Below are 22,367 nucleotides of genomic sequence, written 5' to 3'. Positions count from 1 at the left end.
TTTTTCAGCCAATTATGTAACCCTTGAAAATTACTGTGTGTGTGTGTGTGTTTAGAGGCCCCTCATAATCTGAGGGCCGAAACTGTCGTTTGCTTAGCTTGTGCGTAAATCTGGCACTGTTTAAGCTGCAAGTCTTCCCTAGAGGGAGAAGATGGAAACACTTTTGTTGATAAGAGAGATGGAGAGAGGGAGGGAGAGGGAGAGGGAGGGTATGCTGAACTTTTTCCTTCCTTTCAAATCGGCTTGTTCCGACATGTCGCTTGGAATCCTCCGCTGAATTGCCTTCCATCCCCAACTGAAGTGAGTCAGACGCCAAGCCCATCCACTTGCCTACTCTCGTTTGCAACGTGGGTGACAGAAACTCTCCAGGAGGATGGGAAGTGCTTGAATACTCAATTAGTTTTGTTTCTGTTGCATAAATCTTAACTTCTCGACAATAGCGAAGCCAAGCTGTGGCTGTGTTGATCTGTGCATTGGATGAGTACGGTTTATGCAGCCAAATAAGCCAACAAGGTGTTTAATTGATTAATTCAATTAATCAATTGAATTAATCTGCACATTTAAAAAACAATAGTTTGAGGAGGGGAAGCATACAGTTACGTAATTTTTTAGGTGGCACATTTCTGCGTATGTGACACCTCCTGCTTAATATGTGTGTATGACGGGGGGGAATGCCTCATCTAAGATGATGCTTTTCTAAGATGAGCATTTAAGAAGTAACGAAGTAAAAACAATTAGCATGTTTGCAAAAAAGAGATGGTTTAATTAAGCAGCAATTATGAGCCCTCAGGTGGCGCAATGGGTCAGTGAGTCTGGCTGTTAACCAGAAGGTTGGTGGTTTGAGCCCACCCAGGGATGAGTGTGGGCAGGATTCCTGCACTGCAGGGGGTTGGACTAGATGACCCTTGGGATCCCTTCCAACTCTACAATTCAGTTCTGTGTCTTAAATCTGAGGTTCCCCGCCCTTAATCTACCTGATTAAGGCTGCAAATCTTAATTCGCTTACTGAATTTATTGGGACTTACTGCTGAATAAGCATGTGCATCATAAAGGACTGCATTGCGCAGAGAACAGCTCTATTTATATTTTGTTTTGTTTAAAACTTTTGTTGTACCCAACCTTATCTCTACCAAGCCTTCAAGGCAGCTAACAAAGCTGAAACAGCCACAAACAATGAAATGACAGCAGCAGCCACAACAACCCTGAAAAAACCAATCCGAACATAAAATTGAATGTCAAGAAACAATATGTAATCAGACAGCTGTAAGGGAAATAATATTATTAATAATAATCTGCTAAATGCTTAGGGAAATAAAACAGTTTTGACTTCTTGCCCCACAGATGGAAGATTAGTCACAAAATAAATGTTCCGCAATTTCTGTGCCACCAGAGTGTGCCACAATCCCTGATCGCCGGCCTAATTTCTGCAAGCAAGGAGACCTAGAGGAGGACACCCTACGATGATATTAAGGAACAGGGAGGTTTATGTGAGAAAATACCCTGGATTCTGGACTATTTTGAGCTGTATATAACAGAAGTGCATAGACTTTCCCACTAAAAAGCACAGCAGATTCATTTCCATTGGGTGTGCCAGGAAGCAGAATAAAAGCACAGGGATGATGTCCGGAAGGAAATCTTCTTAAACATTTCCTTTGAACTGGTGACACCAATAACCACATGTGGGTTCAATAACTGGAAAGTGCTGTTACTTAAGAGCAGTGATGTCAAGTCTCTTTTTATTAAGGGGTGTTCAGGTTGTCCCACTGAAAACTCCGTTTCCTTGTAGAATCCTGTCACTACCTTGTGCTGATTTGTGGGCCTGAAATGGAAGTGGCTTTAGCCTCTTTGGCTAGATTGTCCTAAACGCCACAGCTTGGAGCAGCAGGCTACTCCTGGAAAATGGATGGCTGACCTCTGGGAAAGAAAGCCATCAAAATATAGACTCCATGTACATATGATGGCAACTCAGACCAGGAAACTTGTCTTGTGTCCTGAAAGGTGGGATCTAAAGAATCGTGAGAAATGAATGATGTGGCGTTGCACATGCCCGAGTCTTTTTTAACAGCCCTCAGCCATTTCACTTGGTAGTGCATCAGCGCAGCACAGTGCCTGGCAGGGCTAATAAACTCTGTGGTGTGATCATGTAGGCTCAGGTGAAAGAACCTGCTTTGAAGAAAGCCGTGCAGCATGGCACAGGACTTGTCGCCTACCATCATGTTTACATTGGAAGAGGAAGGAAGAGGAGGAGGTGGACAATAGCATATATGCTGCAATCCTAGCCCCACTTTCCCAGGAGTAAGCCCCATTTAATTCAGTGGGACTTACTTCTGAGTAGACATGGTGAGGGTTAAATGACACTTTGTGGGGAGGAAAGAATTGGGACATGCATTGTATGCAGAAGGTTCCAAGTTCAATTCCTGGCATGCCTAAGGTCAGGGGTAGGCAATCTAAGGCCCGGGGGCCGGATACGGTCCAATTGTCTTCTCAATCTGGCCCGTGGACGGTCTGGGAATCAGTGTGTTTTTACACAAGTAGAATGTGTGCTTTTATTTAAAATGCATCTCTGGGTTATTTGCGGGGCATAGGAATTCATTCATTTCCCCCCCCCCCAGAATATAGTCTGGCCCCCCACAAGGTCTGAGGGACACCACTGGCTGGAAAAAGTTGCTGACCCCTGCCTAAGGGGGTCTGGGAAAGACTCCTGGTTGGAAACTCTGGTGAACTGCTGTTGGGCAGTTTAAACCATAGGGAACTAGATGGATCGATGGTCTGGCTCAGTTGGTGGCATCTTCTGATGTCTCCCCTGAAAGGTGGCAATGATAACATCTCAAATCATCTGCCTTGATCACTTTGTAAGGCAGCCTTCCCCAACCTGGTGCCTCTCCCTCTGTTTTGGACCACGGCTTCCCTCAGCCCCAGCCAGCTGCAAGCTGAACTTGCATACACAAGAGAGAATTTCATTCTGTGCAGCTTCTCTGAACAAAGTACTTTAAGGGTGGGAAAACTTGTCTTTAGTAAATGACAAAAGGCAACAGACTTTTTGACTCCTTTGGCATCACCTTTATTTGAAAAATGTATGCATTTGTTTATATATTGTATGTCAGTTTGAAAAGCAACCAACAAGTTTAACAACAACAACAAAAACAATAACAATAATATGTCCACCAGTACAGAATAGTTGACAATGTGCATGAAAAATGTACCAGGATTTATTTATTTTTAGCCGTTATCTTTTTAAATTAAGTTTTCAATAAGTGTTGGTACAGACTGACAGATGCAAAGCATTTCACTGAATCACTATAAGAAGACAACAAAACAACATCGCACATATTGTCCTACATATTCATGATTTTTTGTTCCTCGCAGACAAAAGACCCCCCCTTCCCCTCTCTTTCAAGAGTAACAGGTGGACAGCCTCACCCTTGCACTGTCTAAAAATCCAAAATCCCTGACAATGAACACAAACCCAAAAGATTCCATAAGAGAATCCACAACACTTTTTTTTGGTCTTCCATCTTTTTGCCCTCCAGGAATTTTCCTTATTCTTTTGCCTCCTCACTCATTCCTCTCCCCCCCCCTCCCAGCAATAAAAAGGTAGCTCCTTGTCTCAGCAACTGGCTGCTCGGGTTGCAAAAGGTTAACCCTTGCACCTGCTGAGGTGTACCTGTCTTCTGGCACCTGTCTCCTCCGGCCAATCAGAAGCAAGCCTCGAGAGACCTTACCTGTCAGCAGAATGCCTGCACCACACATAAACCTCTAACTTGAATCCAACTCTTCACTTTCCAGGTGATGTCTCTGTTTAGAAGACGGTATTAGTAGAGGTTTAAAGAGGTGGAAAAATATCTGAAGATCTTACTGTTGGCGAGGGAGTGGAAAACGTTGGGGGAACATGTCTAATGAGATCGAGTAAGTTAATTGCTTTGTATTACTTTGAGCGATCGCGTTTTTCAGCGGAGACAGATTTTAAGGCTTCCCACTAGTGCTGTGATTTAAGGTAGCCACTTCTCCAATGAAAGTTCTTTAAGAAAGAGCTGGGAAATTCAGTCTTTCCGCCTTCTTGCCTAGCATTCTTTGATGTCCTCCTTAATAGCAGCAAACCTTTGGGCTGTGTGATGCTTTAATGCGCTGTTTATTTTACTTCTAAAAAGAAGAAAAGTCGGTAAAATCCAGCCGAAACTGAACCCTTTTTAAACAAACTTGTGCGGTGGTGGGTGGCAGCCAGGGGAGCGTGCTTGACTTCCGCGCTGAAATAAACTGAACGTATTTAACTTCGGCTGGATCGTGTCCTAACATTCTAAATTCTGGGGGAGAAATCGCAAGTGAAGGAAGTGTCGCCGGTTTCCTTCGTCTCCCTCCTTCCTCGGGATGTTTAGTGCGCGGTTATTTTCCCAAGGAGGGTTCTTATTGGTGTGTGTCCGCTCTAGGATACGGTTTCCCTTTACCGCGATCTTTCAATGAGGTTTCCCCTGGATGTGTGTAATTTTCGGTAGACTGATTTTATAGACACAGTGGGATATGGAAAGTGGTTCTGAGTTGAGTGTGTCTCTGCGTGTTTGTGCGCGCAAGGACTGTCTGTAGTTCGTTCCCAAATGTTGATGAAAACACAGCTGTGGGGAGAATCTTAAGGTCTAGCACGTTTATTAGGCAAGAGCACTACATCAAATGCTTATGGAAAATCGCACTGCCAGAAGTCCGGAATGGAGGGCCACTCCTCTAGGATCATTTTAGGACCCACTCTAGTTGCAATTATGATTTGTTCTTAACGCTATATTTTATATTGATGTAACTCACCTTGTGACCTTCTAGTGAAGGGTGGGTATTTAAAATTAATCATAATAATGTCATCTGAAGTCAAAGGGAGATGTCCTAGCAGACTTGAAGCTTGCTTGCATATGATTCACCCCTAATTACTTCCGTAGCAGAACTGAGTGATGAAAATTAAGACTTTTTAGTTACAGTCAGACCCAGGAAAGTATTATGTGGGATATTATTGACATTTTTCATTGGAAAGATACGTTTGGTATCACGTTTAATTCCCAGATCTGAATTTCATGATTTCATCATTGATGGATGTGGGAAGATGTGCTCTGAAACAGGGGACACCTATTATGTTCAACAGAATTCAGTATTGTGCTCTTTCAGATGAGGAACATCTGGATATTTTCCTTTGCAAGGGTAGCTGTTAAACCTAAAGAATATGAAAAGCTTTCCTATTGGACTAAAGTTTAGTTGAAGGAACGTGAGAGCTTTCAGGTTGTGCAGTGACTCTTAGCTGGCTACTTTCCATTCAGCCTGGCAATAGGCCATATGCAAATCACAATTGATTCCTCTCCCAAAAATGTAATTATTGCTTCAGATAGAGTGTGGCCACCTTCAGGGTTCTGAATGCGCAATGCAAACGCATCTCCTTTCAAACACAGAATCTCCTGTGGCCACCAGGGGGTGGGGCACAATGAGGCTATGCCTTCAGACTACTATGCCTGTGTACACATTACTGGTTTGAAGTACAGTTTATGGCGGCGGCGGGGGGGGGGGTAATGTTCCAGGAATTGCACCTAAAGCCAAAATCGCACCTAGTCAAAACACATTGGGTTCAATGGCAGCTGGAATTGCCAAAGTCTTTTCCCTGGACACCCCTCCCCATCTTTCCACCCCCTTAAAAAAAAAAATCTGGCAAGCGTGCAAAGCTGAATGTGCAAAAGTTAAATGTGCATGAGTTTAGGGCTTACTGTACAGCTAGGTCTTCTCAGTTTAGATCAAAGCTGGGGGTGGGGTGGGGTGGGGGGAGGGATTCATCAAAATGGGATATTTCACAATAAACCACAGGATAGATACAGATTGTGACTGATGTGTGTACATTGCTTCCCAAACCAAGAGTTGGCATGCGCTAGATGTGTACACACAGCCTATATCTTGCGCCGACTCTCAATTCACTAGTAAAAACTTATTGTACTGCTTTTCCCTCCTTGGTAAGCGTATTTTCTTGAGTTAGCTTGTTCATTTGTATTTTGAAAGATGAATGGTGTACCTGATTGCCTGTCTGTCTGTGCACACAGTTGCCCTTAGGTTAGGGCTGCTAATTTTCTCCCCTAGAATTGCTCTTGTGTCTTTAATAGCAGCTCATTCTAAACAAGTGGAGTTTTTGCTTCAATTGAGATGAAGTCATGGGAACAGCTTGGTTCATTTAATTTTTTTGTGAACAGACTACAATTTATGGCATAGAAGCAGGGCCATGGAACAAGCTGGCAACCCCATTTTAAGGCTCCTGTGTGTCTTCTATTTTAAGAAACAGGCCTTACTCTCTTTTTTAATGGGAGTGACTTCCCCGCATACCTGTCATTGGAAGTGCATTGTATTTTATGAGGAAGGTCCCAGGTTCAATCGCTGGCATGTAAGTCTACAGCTAGGATTGAGAGAAAACTCTATATCAAAAATCCTGGGCAGCTGCTGCCAGTCAGTGTAGACAATATTGTTAGATGGACCAATGGTTTGGCTCAGGAAAAGATGGCTTCCTGTACTCTCTCTTATTGCTATTTTAATGACTATTTTATACCATTTTATGTGAACCACCTAGATATTTTTTGATAAGTGGTACATAAATAATGCTATACATTTTAAAATGGCTCTAAGTGTCTCTTTTTAAGTGTCTTGCATGTGTAATTTCAGCTGCCTTACAGAAAATCTACAATTTTGCCTTTGTTACTACAACATTGGGCAAAAAGATTCCTACATTGCAGGGGGTTGGACTAGATGACCCTCGTGGTCCCAACTCTACAATTCTATGATTCCATAACTCTCCCCATCTGTGCATGCAAGCTTTCCACACTTTCCCTGGTCATCTGGTCATGGCATGAAGTAGGTTGTTGCCTGCTTGCGTTTCTAGTTTGTGCTAGAAATTGATTTGATCCTGATGCTTTGTTGCTGCTAAGTTCCTATACGTAGCTGGAGGCATCTGTTGCATCTGCCTCTATGCTTCTACGCAGTAGCTAGAGGGAAGTTTATAGATCAAAGGAACTTTAGCTTGCCTTAATTATGGCACCCGGACCAAATGCAAGTTGCCGGCTGTAAAATACTAGCTTGTGTGCAAGCTGTAGAATGTGTGCATGTGCACTCCAGTGGTATCATAATTGTCATCACTGCTGTTGCAGGATAGCCTGTGTACAAGGCACCTTATAAAGCGGGGCTGGGGGCTCTGTGCCCCTCCAGATGTTGCTGGACTACAACTCCCACCACCCCTGAACTACTAGTCATGTTGGCTGGGACTGAGAGGAGGTGGAGTTCAACAGGAGTCTGGAGGGCCACAGGTTCCCGATTCCCCTTCTAAAAGAGGATCCTGTTCTGAAGAACTGCCAATCAAGCCCATGTAATGAGCAGGTGTTTGGACACTTTCCTTTGTGAAGTCTTTGAATGGTAAAAGTTTGAGAGCCTTTCCTAAAATGGGACATAAGAAGAGTGCTGGATCACTAGTCCACCTAGTCCAGCATCCTGTTCTCACAGTGGCCAACCATTTAGTTGTGGTCTTGGCTTTTATATACAGATATACTGAATGGCAATTCAGACCAAAGAGATTGTGTGAGTCAATGTCCCAGCTGTTTCTGCGCTCCCTCAAAATTAATGGCTTTATTACTCCATCCTCTCTTCTCTTTCAAAGGAAGTTACTCACCTCTTTCTTTTGTGATGCTGAATGCTAATGGTTGGGGGGTTTTTTTGGGGGGTGCTGTTTAAAGTATTTTCTGCTTTCTCTCCTGTCTTGAGAATTGTGGCTTCATTTGCTTTGATGCTTTCAGCTAAATGGATGCAAGTGAGCCTGTCTGCCACCTCTATTCTGTTTGAATTGTGTGGCTTATGCAGGCATGTGATGGGCAAACTTATTCCGAATGATTGATCAGGAGGATGATCAATGGCCAGACTTTATATGGGTTGGTTTTGACCTGAAGGCGTGGGCAGCAGAACTTTGGGAGAACTGCAGGTGCCTTCAAAGAGCACCTTCTTTGACAAGAGCAGAAGAGACAATGCCCTCGAGGTCAAAATCATTTGGGGATGGGCTCGGTTCAATAACCATTTCCAGAATAGCCAGGAGGGCTTTGAGGAAGGGATGAGCAAAAGTGAGAAATGAACTCCCTTACCAAAATGGCAGTTCAGCCACAGTGTTCATGTAAATTGCTTGTTCGAAACTTTGGAGTCCCCACAGCGACGGGCTTCTGGGAGGTACAAGTAAATATACAGACCTTGAGGAGGAAAGTGGCAAGAACCCCTGCCTCATACTTTGAAGGAAAGAAGTACCAAATTGTTTTTATTTGTATTTTCTTAGGAATATTTTGTGTTATGTAACCCACTTGCAAGTTGTTGTTCTTTTAAAATTCAGCCGCTTATAAACCTTGTTGAAAACTAAATAAGACAGTATTATTTTGGGGGTAGGAGAGACCCAGAATATGGCTCGACATGGTAGCCCCTGTGCTCAGGCAATAATTTTCATTGCTGTTACCTTCCCACCCTTTCTCTGAAGCAGGGTTGGGGAACCTGTGGCCCTTCAAATATGGCCAGACTCCAGTTCCTATCAGCTCCCATCAACCTGGCCAATGTCCAAAACATATGGGGTGCCACAGGTTTCCTGTTTCCGCTCTAAAGAAATGTAGGAGGCATTCGTGCTTTCCCTGTTCCTCACAACACCCTTATGAGGTAGGAGGTTAGGCTGAGATGGTGACTGGCCCAAAGGACACAACGCTAAGCTTCCAGGAGGTCTTAGCATCTGAACCTGAACCTAGTCTAGACACTGCACCATGCAGAAGAAAGAGGAATAGTGTTCAGCGTCCTTCTGAGACAAGGGACATAATTTGTGGCTCTTATGTCTGAAATACAGAACTGGAAAAAAACTTGTGGAGATATGTTTTCTTCCTGGATTTCTTTTCACTAAATGAATTGGTTTTGGCACGTACATGTTTAGATAAGCGCTTTTTTTTGGAAAACCTACCCAGTTAAGACACTCTACGCTGACTTGTGTGAAGTGATGGCAGCCTACACCAGAGGGTGTGTGGAGGCTGTGAATAACCTGTGGCCTCCAGATGTTTTTGGACTCTCAACTCCCATAACCCCCAGCCCACATAGCCAACAGTCAGAGGTGACCTGGGCATGGAGCAGGAGGAGGTGGGGGCAAGCGAGGAGGTGGATCTGCCCCCTGAGGCAACCACCTCACCACAAGGGCAAGGAGGCCCTTTCCCATCACTCCCAGCTGCAGTACTTTTCTATGAAGAAAGTTTACACATTCCGCTGTAATCCAGTGTTGAAAAAAATCCAGTAACGTACACGGGTGTGTGAGCTAGCCTATACTTATTAGGAAAACCAGGGCTGGCTCTGGCTGTCTGTTGTGAATTGCGTGCAGAGTTCATGAGAATCTAGATTGTGACAGCAATGGCAAAATGTGGCAGGAGATGTTCCAAAACTCTTTAAAGCTGCATTCCATTCACTGGAAAGAAAAGAAAAATAGGTTGAAAAATAGCACCTTTGCATGTGATCCAACATGGGCTGCCTTTAAAGTGTAGGACCTCCCACAAAGAATCCTGGGAACTGTAGTTCTGTGAGCAGTAAACTACAGTTCCCATGATTCTATGGGGAAAAGTCATGTGCATTAAACGTGTGGTGCGCACATAGCCTCAGACAAAGCTTTTAACAAGCAGGGCCTTGTCAGCAAGCCAGAAGTGCGTCGAGGCAGCAGGCAGCCCTGAAAGAGTTAACCAAGAGCTGCTCCCTCCTGTGGTTTTGTGGTCGAAACCATGATTGCCAGGAGCAAATTTTTGTCATGCAACAAGGCGTGCTATTAAAATGTTGAGTTATGTTTTTGGTGAATGAAAAGGTTAAAGCCCTTCATTAAAGCACAGAAGGGCTGGTCCCTGCCGAGAGAGAGGGATCTGTTTTACAGTCACGCTGCTGCTGCTGGGTGTCGTTTTCCCTCTCTCTCCCTTTCTCGCTCTTATTTCAAACTAAAATTATACACAATTCTGTTTGAAGAAGATAGGAAGGTAGGGGCTTACAGCTGGACCTGGTTTTTTAAAAGTAAGTCCAGTTCCTGTTTTTTCTTAGGCGTATGCATTGGAGAAGAGTCACGTCTTAGTGGTAGATAATCTGCCTTGCAAGCAGGTAGGGGACTCTTCAGACTCCTGTCTGAAACCCTGGTTGCCAGCCAGTGTCCACAGTACTCAGCTAGGTGGACCAGGGAGAGCTTCCTATATTCCTAGCTTCTTCCTACACTGTCACTGTGTGCCTAATCCCATGATTTTCCTTGCCAATTTCCAATTTAAGTTGAGGGCAGGGTGTTCTCTGAATTGGGGGGGGGGGTGTCAGTGCATATAGTGCTAGGCCAGTGAAGCCACTGACCAATGTCCAGTTCCCATAGGGTCACTTGGGCAGCAGCTGGGGTTGGAATTCTTGCAAAAAATACCCACCTCAGCAAATGGAATTCGCTTCGATCCAGCGACACATTTTTTACACCTTCTCATAAAATAAGGCATGTTCTGCATAATTTAAGGCAGATTACCTGGACACTGGCTTCTGTGCTGCACGCCATAACATTTCAAAGCACATAATCCTGGGAGCTGTAGTTTGCTAAGGGTGCTGGGAACTGTAGTTCTTGGAGGGGCAAAGTGGAGTTCCCAAGATTCTTTGGGGAGGAATAATGTTCTTTAAACGTTTGGTGTGAACACGGCCAAAGTGTGGAGCAACCGCCCATGCTTTGTAAAATTAAATCCCACCATGGGGGTTCAAACAAAATAAGAGAGTGGGTAGGTCACAGAAGACCGATACCAGCCCACCCCATCTCTAAATAATCAAATTTTTGCACTGGGGTAACCGAGATACTTTTTCCGATACCAGTGTTTGTGCTTGTGAGGCACCTTGTGCCCCTTAAAAGCTTAATTTTAAGCAAGCCAAGAGCCAAATCTAATAAAAAGCTTTACAATGTTTTACAAGGATCAAGACTTCATCCAGGCCATAGGTGTGGCTTCTGGAAAAAAGCTTCCCCCCAGTACCAGGGTTGCAGCGGCCTTTTTAAATCCTGAGAATGTTCCCATGCTTTTAACATCTGTATTCAGGCTGAAATTCAGAAGGTGTAGCTTTCCTAGTTCAGAGTTCGATGTTTGCAAACGTTTTACAGAACTGAAATGATTTTTTTCACAATTTCAAAACGTTGGCTACATTTTTGGATTGAGGACTGACCTTCTCAATTCCAGACATTTTGAAATATACTTGTAAATTCCCCCTCCTTTTCTGTTTTTTTTTTTTTTTTTAAGAAATCCCTAATATCAGCATCCAATTTTGAAGCAGGGGAACCCTTGAAGAATAGGATAAAAATTAAAATTTCTTCAACAAGTATATGCTAAACGAATTTGATTCAAGAATCCCCCCCCCCCGCATTAAAATTAATTTCAGCTGTAACAATAAATTTTAGTCTGTCATGCAGCCTTACCTGTAACTTAGTTCTGGAATATGTGGAAGAGTTGCCTTTGAGTATGCATGGTGACCCAGAACCCAGACCTAAATATCTGGGATTTGTAATTCAGAGTTTTATCTCTAGGTCTAAAGGTGTGGAGTTCAAAACGGATTGAGATTCTTAAAGGCATTTGTTTAGACTTCTCTCTCTCTCTCTCTCTCTCTCTCTGTGTGTGTGTGTGTGTGTGTGTGTGTGTTAATTATTGTACAATTGTCTAAGTGTTTGCCTTGATGTTCCACCAGTAAACTATAAAACAACCACAGAAGACAATGAGAAGCAAGTACAAGGCTGGCTTTTAATAATGCTTTTATTAAAAAGGGAAAAAAATTCTGGAGCTCCATGAAGCGTGATGCCATCATGTCATACAATCTGATTTTAGAAGTTAATGCATCCCATGACACTCGCCTAATAAATGTAAACCACCTGCGACTCTCTTGTTGTCACAGTTTGGAAATTGTACACTTAGTGCAATCTTATAAAGATTTTCTCAGAAGTGTTCAGTGGGCCTTACTGTCCAATAAGTAGGTTTGGGACTTTTGCCTAAAAGTTGTACCGACTTGCAAAGAGTTTGGTAGTAGAAGAAGAGGAGTTTGGATTTGATATCCCGCTTTATTGCTACCCTAAGGAGCCTCAAAGCGGCTAACAATCTCCTTTCCCTTCCTCCCCCACAACAAACACTCTGTGAGGTGAGTGGGGCTGAGAGACTTCAAAGAAGTGTGACTGGCCCAAGGTCACCCAGCAGCTGCATGTGGAGGAGCAGGGAATCGAACCTGGTTCACCAGATTACGAGTCCACTGCTCTTAAAAACTACACCACACTGGCTCTGGTAGGGTTCTGGACAGTCTTACTGCAGGCTGCAGGGAGAGGAAGCTCTATTTTTGACTGCCCCACCCTGCATAGACCTTCTTGCATGTGATAAATAAGAGCACCAGGGAGAAGTGGTGCATCTTTCTGAGTCATGTGTCTAGAACAGGTTAGAAGCTATGGCTCTAAACACTAAAGGGGAACCTGCACCTCCACAGATGTTCCTATATTTTTGCCATGTATGAAATTGCTGTTGGAGAAATGGATTCTGGTTTTGAAGTGTTTTGATCTGGGCCTTAATTTCAGTCTAGACCTGTAAGTCAGTTTCCTCCAAAGAATCCTTGGAACTGTAATTTGTTAAGGGTGCTGGGAGTTGTAGCTACAGTTCACACGATTCTTTGGGGGAAGCCATGTGCTTGAAACGCACGCTATGGCTGTGACCCCAGTTGAGATGGCTCGCTTGCATAGATGCAGTGCAGCTTATTGGATTCCACGTACAATGTGGCACCTGTGCCACTTACATGGTAGCATGGAGGGGAGCTGAGTGCCTTCCTTTGGAAATCCTGAGAAGCCTGATGAAATCTGGAGATTATCAGACCTTGAGGACAAGTAACCCTAGAGTCAACTCAGCAACTCAGCAGTGAGTGTGTTCCTATGCTGTTATCCCCCAGAACTGGGGAGAAACCAGAGTGTACATGAACACACACACACACACACACACACACTCACAGAAGAGGCAATCATTCTTCTTCAAATCTTTCCTTCTGTATTTTAGATGTGTGATGTGCACTCAGCTTTAGTGTGCTGCCTGAATCCAGAATCATGACTTAAGTTCTCTCCTCCTAAATTACAATCTGCAACAACTGACCCTGATTCTGGGTTCAGACAACCCGCTCGCTTTGCCAAGCCTTGGCTTAGCCATCACACGTCACTCAGCTTAAAAGCTCAGGAAGGAGCAAAGCAAGTTCAAGCTCCTCCTTGGGAACCAGCACATTTACACCAAGCCAAAGTTTGGCTTAGCATTACATGCAAGTACAAACACTGTCGACTTGAAGTCACCCTCTACCTGTTTCCTGCTTGGCAGGGGGTTGGACTCGATGGCCCTTGTGGTCTCTTCCAACTCTATGATTCTATGATTCTACGTAAGGCTGTCTGGTCTGGATATAGGCTATACGGAAGAACCAAACTAAGGGAGAGCAGCAGGGCTTGGAAGCTGTCTGTCCACTGTTAGCCCTAGGGAGCAGAATAAGATGGACAGCATGAGTCACCTGGGCACAGCCTTCCTTGCTATGATGAGATGGACTGTATTTTGATACAAATTATACTAATTATTTATACATTTGCATTGATACAATTAGCATATGTGAATTTTATGAAAATGCTTCCTTGCTCCTTTCCCCTTGTTTCCTCTTTCTTTCTTTCTTTTTTTTGCAATGTATTATAGTCACCCGAACACAGGTTCATCACATGACCAGGTGGGGGCAATACAGACACCCCCCACCCTCTTCCGTTTTCCTTCTGGTTGCCATCTGAAAAGCCTTTTTCATTTTATTTATATATCCTGCCCTTTTGTTTTACAAAACCTTCAAGGAAGCTTATAATAATTGTGAGGTAATGATAGTAGAATCTTTTTTAAAAACAAACAAACAACATGACTAAAAATCTGCAGTTATAGGAAAGTTAAGAAGTCTGAACCAAGTAAAAGCTCTTCATATGGTGTCAAAGGGCAGAAGAGTACCAGGCAAGCCTCCTTATTGAGAAGAAGGTCCATAAATGGAGTGCCCATCACTGCAAAGGCCCTTCCCTGGTCACCACCCCCTGCTTGTCTTCTGAAGGGCCTCAGGGGACCACGGCCGTGCCTTGCCTTAATAAAACATGCTGGCATGTGAGCAGAGTGCACACAGCCCTGATCACTCCTGGAAGTGAGTGGGTGTGAGTGGGTAAGCAGGAAGGAAATGACCTAGTGCTAAAGCCAAATCTGGAACCATGGTTTGTTGCTCCCTCACAGACCATGATCTGTAAGCCAACAACAAACCATGGTTTCAGACTACCTGGTGCTCGTGAATCATTATGGTGAAACGAACCGCAACCTTGAGTTTAGTGGACATGATGCTAGCTGAGCGATCCTCTTCTTAGTGTGTCAGCAAGCACAGTATGCCTTATTAATCCAATAGCCTTGACTTACTGTTCTGTGTGAAAGCAGCCATTCCTAACCATGCATGTTTGAGTGGGAGCTAATGCTCTTTCACTCAGATAGATAGATAGATGATAGATAGATATTCTTAAAAGGAGGTGGGCTTTGTTTTTAACTGTAACTTGGATGGCACATAGCTTTCTTCCCAAGCAGGGAGAAAGGGCCACCTTGTCTGTGTTGCAAAACTCTGGGTTTTCCCACCCTGACCCCACCCGCTTCAATCTCCCCCTTTTAGTCTGACAGCTACACAAAAGAGAACAAGCTTGTAAAAGAAAGAAGAAGAAAGTTTGTTTAGCCACACAGAATTGCCCACAGACAGAGAAGTCAAGGATAGCATGACAAATACTGCAAAGTGAGTGGGTGGGGTAGGAGGGTGGGAATCGCTGCTTAGAGAGGATTTGGGGGCATTTAAAAAAGGGTGAGGTGCTATATTGGGGGTTGGGGGTGCAGGGAACCACAATATGTCGGAGAGTACCTTCCCACTTACATCATTCAGCCCCACAACACAGAGACGTGGAGAGTTTTGTTATTCACATTTGGAATTAATGCAGAGAGTTTGCAACTCTGGGCCTCTTGGAATAACTTTTTTTTTAAGGCGTGAATGTGGGGGGGGGGGACCTCCTGCACATCTTATTCTATATTAACGTTTTGCTGAAAGGTAGTACAGTATATACCGGTAAATATTCTACATGAATATGAATAATGTAACCAGTGGAAGCTGGTACCTGTTCCAATTGTTTGGGCTGGGAAGTAGAGCCAGAGTCACCACTGGACTGGTGTTAAGTAAGGGGGCAAGCAGACAGGGGCTGGTGGGACAGCCCCTCCCTCACCCTAGTGGACCAGCCCAGCCCCCACTGAATGTAACAATCTAGAGTACAGCCTAGCTGTTCAATAAGGCCACATCACCAGGGAAGATGGTGGTGGCCTTTGCAGGGTAGAGGGATATCAGGAGGAAGCTGACTGGGCAAATAGGGAAAGTGAGGAAAAGATGCTCTACCCTGTGTACCATTAAGTCTCGAGTCTAAGGCTGTTTACAGATTGGCACGGTGAAGTGTTCCTCGCCCCGCTGCCTTTCAAGTCGCTTTCTCACACCAGAGAAGGGCATGTCTCCACCCAATGCACATTGCTTGATTTCCTGCGCTGAACTCCTGTTCAATGAAGCTGCCCGCTGGGCCATGGGCTGGAATGTACACACCTCAAGCTGAACTGCAGCTGCTGTTCTCAAATTGGATGGAAGCTGGTTTGAGGGAAGGCAGTATTTCCCCAATAAACTACAGGGTATCTATGGATTGTGGCAACGCCATGTGTTCTCTGCTTCAAACACCAGTGGTGAGGGCACACCAGAGCTGGAGTAAAAATGGCAATCTGTACGCAGCTTAAATTGCTGAACCACATCACTGCGTCTGCAAGGCTCTTGCAAACCTACACATCTCTCCTCTGATCCTGTGCGTGTGTCCTGATCCTGTGTCTACCCTTGTGCACACCTACCCCACAAAGATCAGTGGTTCCACGCTCCTGAGAATATGTCGTAGCTGGGAGCAAATTGCTTATGCACATTAGTTCATGCTGTAACTGTGGGGAGATGCTGAGCATGCATGCATTGCTTTGTCAGCTTAAGATACAGCAGCAGACTGCGGGGAGCCTAATTAAAAATAAAAATAAAGGAGAAGGGAAGTCCAGGCAAGGCTTGGAGAGAGCCCATCCCTGGGCTGAATAGCCCTGCTGCTGATTCTCTGCCCTCCCCCTTACTCCTTTTCATGTGAATATTTTGGATTCAGTCTGGCTGAAGGTTCTTGTCTGAACAGGATTAAGCAGAGTTGATGGTGGTGAAACCTGAGTCATCCTAACGTGTGCTCCTTGGAGACAGTGGGGCGGCACTGAAGGGGAGGGAGGGCTGCGTGAGAAAATTTAAAGACAACGAAACTTCCACTAAAAAAAAAAGCATGAAAAAAACCACCTGTTGGTGTTTTTATGCAGTGGGTGAAACTGATGAGCATTCGTGCCATCATGTCCCGTTGGGAGAGGCTGGTGGGGAAGGGGCAGGTTTCTTTGCTCAAGAATGGGGGGGACGTAAGCTTTTGCTCTTAGGCACTTCAGCTTGGATTTCCCTCCTCCTCTCTTCTGATAACCATACTTTGGGAAAGGGGAAGCAAAATTCTGGAAAGAATAATAAAAAGAGACCCGAAGGGCTATCTAGTCCAACATTACATTTTGCTGCCACAGTGAAAGCATAAAAGCAAATAGATTTTTTTCTAAACATATTGCTGAGTATGCACATCAACATGCCTGCTGTGGCCCTATAGTTGCCCCAACTTCTCTTTTTTACTTATAGGCCTCTGCTCTCCTGCTTTTAAACAACAGCTTCACTCGCAGATAAAATCTAGTGATCATTGTCAGCTCCAAGTTGTAAATAAAACTTTTTGCAGGCAGAGCTGCTCTGAAAGGCATAGGATCATCCCAGGCTGCAACTGCTGCTGCTGTTTTTCCCAGTCACTTGACAGTGCTTAGTGGTCCTTGTTGATTAGACGTTCAAAAATAGTTAGATGATGCTGGCTGATAACCACGGAGATGGTTTTCTGTTGCCTGTGATGACTTGGTTGCTTGAGCCACCTGGGTTTCTTTGGCCTGGGGCTCTTCAAACTTGGTGCCTCCTAGTATTTCCTGTTGTTGCATTCTCTTCAGCTGTTTGCTGATTCTAATGGCCAGGCTACATCCATCATACATAGCGTAGGTGGGGCAGGCGGGCTGTTTTCTCACTAGATCTCTGCCCGTGCAGGGATGGCATTAATAATCTGGCCCTCCACATGGTGCTGGACCAATTCCCATCAGTCCCAGACAGAATGGCCAGTAGTCAGGGATGAGGGGAACTTACGGTAAATCCATCCAAGGTCTGGCAAGCCAGAGCTTCTCCACTCCTGATTCTGGCTGAACCACTGGCAGCAAGTTGGCTGTCAGGCTTTATGAAAGGCCATAGGGCCTTTGCCATCAAGATGATGAACTGATAAGCTAAGCAAGCCCTGAGAGTATCCCTATTCCAAGAAGGCCACATTAGGCCTTAGTGATTCCTGAGGGCCACTGTGGCTGTAAGCATTCCAACTGGCTCTCTTTCCCCCCATGAGGTAAATTCATTATGTTGTATCCCAGTAAGTTCCACTCAGAATAAACCTGCTGAAATTTATGGACCTACATTGGACCACATCTGCACTTATACACTTAAAGCAGCATAATAGCACTTTAAAAAGTCATGGCTTCCCCCAAAGAATCGTGGGAGTTGTCGCTTGTGAAAGGTGCTGAGAGCATACCCGCCAACATTTCTCCAATGAAAATAGGGACGTCCCATTCTATATTGATAATTTTACTATTTATACCCCACACATCTTACTGGGTTGCCCCAGCCACTCTGGGCAGCTTCCAACATATATACAAACATAATAAAACATTAAACATTTTTTAAAAAAACCTTCCCTATATAGGATTGTCTTCAGATGGCTCGGGGGTCAGATAACTTCATACCCTCCAACATTTCTCCAATGAAAATAGGAGACATCCTAAGGACATTCCAGGATCAAATCAGAAACTGGGATGGCTTCTCTAAATCAGGGACGTCCCTGGAAAATGGGTACACTTGGAGGGTCTGTGAGAGTTGTTAAGGGATTCCTATTCCCTTTACAGAGTCACAATTTTCAGAGTTCTTTAGAAAGAGCGATTGATTTTTAAGCCACTCTGACAATTGTGGCTCTTTGAGGGGGATACAAGGTTTCCTCACAACCCTCAGTCCCCTTAACAAACTACAATTCCCAGGATTCCTTGGTGGAACCTTGACTATTTAAAGTGGCGTGATACTGCTTTAAATATAAAGCTCAAATGGGGTCTTGGTCATGTCCATTACCGTAATTTCAATGGCTCTACTCTAAGTAGGGCCAATATTGGAGACAACCCATAGAAAAGAGAAGGAAGGAATTGGATGAGCTCATTGGAGGGGAAATATGCCTTGAACTAGTGGGAAAATAAACCTCCCCACATATAGTAGCCCAGATCTTAGGGTTTTCCAAGCTCTCACAAAAAGGTGGCTCCTGGGCTGGTGGGTGACTCATCCCAGCCAGTGGCATCAAACTAGACTTGCCCTAAAATGCCCGTCCACTGTTCAAGACTGTTATTAGCCAGTAAGTAATAGTTGCTGTTTGATTCTGGGACAGTGGAGTCAACAATGATCTGAGAAAAACTTCTGCCCCTGAGGCGATGGTGCCTCTGAAAAGTGCGCTAGTGCCCAAGGGTGGGGCTTAGCAAGGATTTATTTGGCTCTGTCCCCTCTGGCAACGGAGCTCTTTATTTGTTCTGATTGTCCTCTTCCCCATTAGCTCCTCTGAAAAGAAAAGCTCCAAGGAGGAGGTTCTCTTCCCCATGTTTATCAGGGGCAGGGGCGGGAGGTGAGGTAAATGTGAGAGCCTCAAGATCTATGGCTATGTAGAGGTTTGAATCTGGGTCTCCCAAACTCAAAACTCTGTTCACTACTAGACCCTTTAAAGCAGTGGCTTTCCCCAAAGAACACTGGGAATTGTAGTCTCATAGGTGGGCTAAAGCCTCAGCGCCTAGGACTTGCCGATCGAAAGGTCGGCGGTTCGAATCCCCGCGGCGGGGTGCGCTCCCGTTGCTCGGTCCCAGCGCCTGCCCACCTAGCAGTTCGAAAGCACCCCCGGGGGCAAGTAGATAAATAGGTACCGTTTACCAGCGGGAAGGTAAACGGCGTTCCGTGTGCGGCTCTGGCTCGCCAGAGCAGCGTTGTCACGCTGGCCACGTGACCCGGAAGTGTCTTCGGACAGCGCTGGCCCCCGGCCAATAGATGTGAGATGGGCGCACAAACCCCAGAGTCTGTCAAGACTGGCCCGTTCGGGCAGGGGTACCTTTACCTTTACCTTTAAGGGTGCTGGGAGTTGTTAGGAGACCTCTATTTCCTGCCATTGCTGCCTGACGCACTGCACCTCTCTCCTACACAGATATTACAAGGGGTCCTCCTTTACATTTGGGCTGCTTTCGCCCTCCCCAAAAAAACATTCCATAACTTACTTTTGGGGAGGCTTAAAAAAACATTCCATAACTTACTTTTTGGGGAGGCTTATAAAAAAAGAAAGAAAGACAGCTCAGAGTCCAGGGAACCTGCTGGAAGCACCAGTAAAAGTCTTCATGGGCCCCATGGCACCACCCACAGGAAGCGAGATGGCAGCCCCTGACTATACAACTAGCTACAACATTATTGGGCAGGTGCGCATACACCCCATTGTTGGGACTGCCAACTTCTATTTTCAAATGGACATGTTGCAAAATAATATGGAATGAGCATTTATTTTCAGAATAAAACCAGTTTGTTAGGGGCAAAAAATATGCAATAGATCTAGGATGGGGGGGGGCAAGTACTCAAGTTTCCATTGATTCCAGAATAAAATGTGTGTTCACAGCTTTGATGCTGGGTTTCTCCTCACACTTGGTTAGCCCTTCATCAGCTGTTCCACATGGAACTGAATTTCATTTGTATGTTGAAACATTTCTGTGCAGTCTTTCTGTTCGCAAAGAGACAGCTAGCGCATTTCATCTTCTTGGACAGATTTCAAAGTCTAAACATGATTGTTGTTCAGAGATGTGTGTTTACTTAATACCTTCTGATTTTGGAGTTGCCTTGGTCCCATCCCATGCCTTTGGGGTGGGATGTAAATCCCAGAAACCGAAATATCAGCAGAACATTTAGGCAACTAAAGTCAAAAGGGTAACAAGCCCAGATGTGTTGGGTTACTCTGTTCTCATGAAACCCCCTCCCCCTTCCCTCTATTTCATAATATTCCTGAGGAGCTGTTCCAGGGTTTTGTTCATAGTTAATATGATTAATCCTGAAAACGTCATGCTGCGCAATCTATATAATCATAACAATGCAAATATAGAGGATGCAAATAAGCCTGAGAGGGAGAGAGATTGTCAGAGCTGAGCCATAGGTTACTGAGTGGGAACCAGAAACTAGGGGACAGGACCAGAAGACAAGACAAGCGTCAACCAAAACCTACCATTGCCCAAGTAAAATCTCAGCCTGAACAGGAAGCATTGGAGCAGGCGTGGGAAACCTTTCTCAGCCTGAGGGCCACATTCCTTTCTGAGCAACCATCCCAAGGGCCACATATCAGTGGTGGGTGGAGCCAGAGGCAAAGTGGGTGGAGCAACAAATGTAAATGTGATCTTGGTACAGTAGGCTGCTGTCTCACATCCACACCATACACTTAAAACACATTATTTCCTTCCAGAAATCCCGGGAACTGAGCTACAATTCCCAGCACCCTTAACAAACTAGAGTTGCCACAATTTTTTGTGGGGTGGGGGGAGCCAGGTGCTTTAAATGGGTGGCGTAGATGCACAGAGAGACAGATCTTGGATGAAAACCCAGTGGAACATTGACTTTTATCATTTTCTATTTTTAAAAAAAATATTACACTGTACCCTCCCATGCTGTTTGCTTTTTCTTTTTAAAAACACTCTCAATTCACAAAATAATCCTCAAAGGGCATAATCTACTGGGACATTGCCATGATTGGCTTCCAAATTGTTTCTGGGAACAATTCAAGGTTCTGGTTTTAGCCTATACAACCCTATATAGATTGAGTCCAGGATGCCAGAAAGATAGCTTGCTCTCATATGAACTGGTCCACCATTAACCTCTGGATACCCTAGTCTTTAGCGGTTAAGTGGACAGCAACTGGAGAAAGGGCGTTGCCATCAAGAAGTCCCCAACTGTGAAATATTCTCTGTAGAGAACCTTTGCATCATTAGCTTCCATGCTGTCAGATTTCTTCCTTGATTTCCCCAGGTTTTTAGTGAAAGATATAGTATTGCTGGTCTTGTTCCTGCTCCTCCTGTCGCAGATGGCTTTATTGTTGGCCTACTCTTTATTTAATTATTGTTATTGTTCTGTTTTGTTTCAAATTGCTTACATTTGTTGTTGTGAAAGATAGGGTAGAAACATGCTAATTGATTCAGGGCTTGGCTCCGGAGCTAGGGCTGGACTCTATGAAAAATATGAAGTAGGAGTACCGTAATCATGGGTTTACCTGTTTATAGTAAAAAAACAAGAAATCCGCCCTTCCGTCCAATTTAAACTCAATTAGGGCAGCTCAGAATTATAAAATAAAACGATGACAACACAACAAATTACCATAATCTTTGGCTGGGAAGAAAGACAAAAAACGGGGGATGAGAAGACCAAAGTTTCCTCCTTTCACTGATACAATCAGGTTTTTGTCTCTCGCCCCCAGCATGTGCAAATGTTTTGCAAAAGGAGAGGAAAAGATGAAATTGCACCCTTTTTTTAGCTTCCCCAGGAAACATGCTAGAAATAAACCTTCTGCTCTGTGCTTCCCACCCAGTTTTAGGTCTGTGCGCTTTCTGAAGAATGACGGGATGGGCTTCCAGAAATACCCCTATGCGAATGAAGACGAGGCATGGAAGAGTTACCTGGAGAATCCTCTGACAGCAGCCACCAAGGCCATGATGAGGGTTAATGGAGATGACGACAGCGTGGCTGCCCTGAGTCTCCTCTATGACTATTACATGGTATGAAAAGCGGCCAGCGTGACTCAAGGCCCCGAAAATGACATTTCCTGCCGTCTTCCCCCACCCACACCTAACCATGTGATGGCTGGGGCTGGTATAGAATCATAGAATTGCAGAACTGGAAGGGAACCCTGAGGATCATCTAGTCCAACCCCCTGCAATGCAGAAATATTCCGCTTTCCCATATGGGGATCGAACCTGCAACATTGCCATTATCAGAACCACACTCTAACCTAATGAGCTATCCCCATTAGCAGTTGTAGTACAAAACATCTGAAAGGCAGCAGCTTGGAGCAAGGC

At 44.7% G+C, this 22,367-nt stretch overlaps 1 protein-coding gene across 2 annotated transcripts in view; it reads left to right on the top strand.

Annotated features, from left to right (window-relative positions):
- Positions 1–3,741: 3,741 nt before the first annotated feature.
- The window catches only part of GRHL3 (grainyhead like transcription factor 3), a 49,726-nt gene continuing 31,100 nt past the window's right edge, over positions 3,742–22,367 (top strand). Inside the window, exons 1-2 of one of the 2 annotated variants that reach the window (XM_082231655.1) lie at positions 3,742–3,906; positions 21,881–22,067. In XM_082231655.1, coding sequence (XP_082087781.1) covers positions 3,890–3,906; positions 21,881–22,067 — 204 coding nt within the window. In that variant the 5' untranslated portion in view covers positions 3,742–3,889. Of the gene's footprint in view, positions 3,907–9,926; positions 10,051–21,880; positions 22,068–22,367 lie in introns of those variants that run through there. The other variant, XM_082231656.1, reaches the window with a different exon arrangement.

The sequence above is a fragment of the Podarcis vaucheri genome (assembly GCF_965113315.1).
Source record: "Podarcis vaucheri genome assembly, chromosome: 7".
In the NCBI taxonomy this organism is placed as follows: Eukaryota; Metazoa; Chordata; class Lepidosauria; order Squamata; family Lacertidae; genus Podarcis; species Podarcis vaucheri.
Note: the sequence above shows the minus strand (reverse complement) of the source record. Positions and strands in the feature narration are given on the sequence as shown.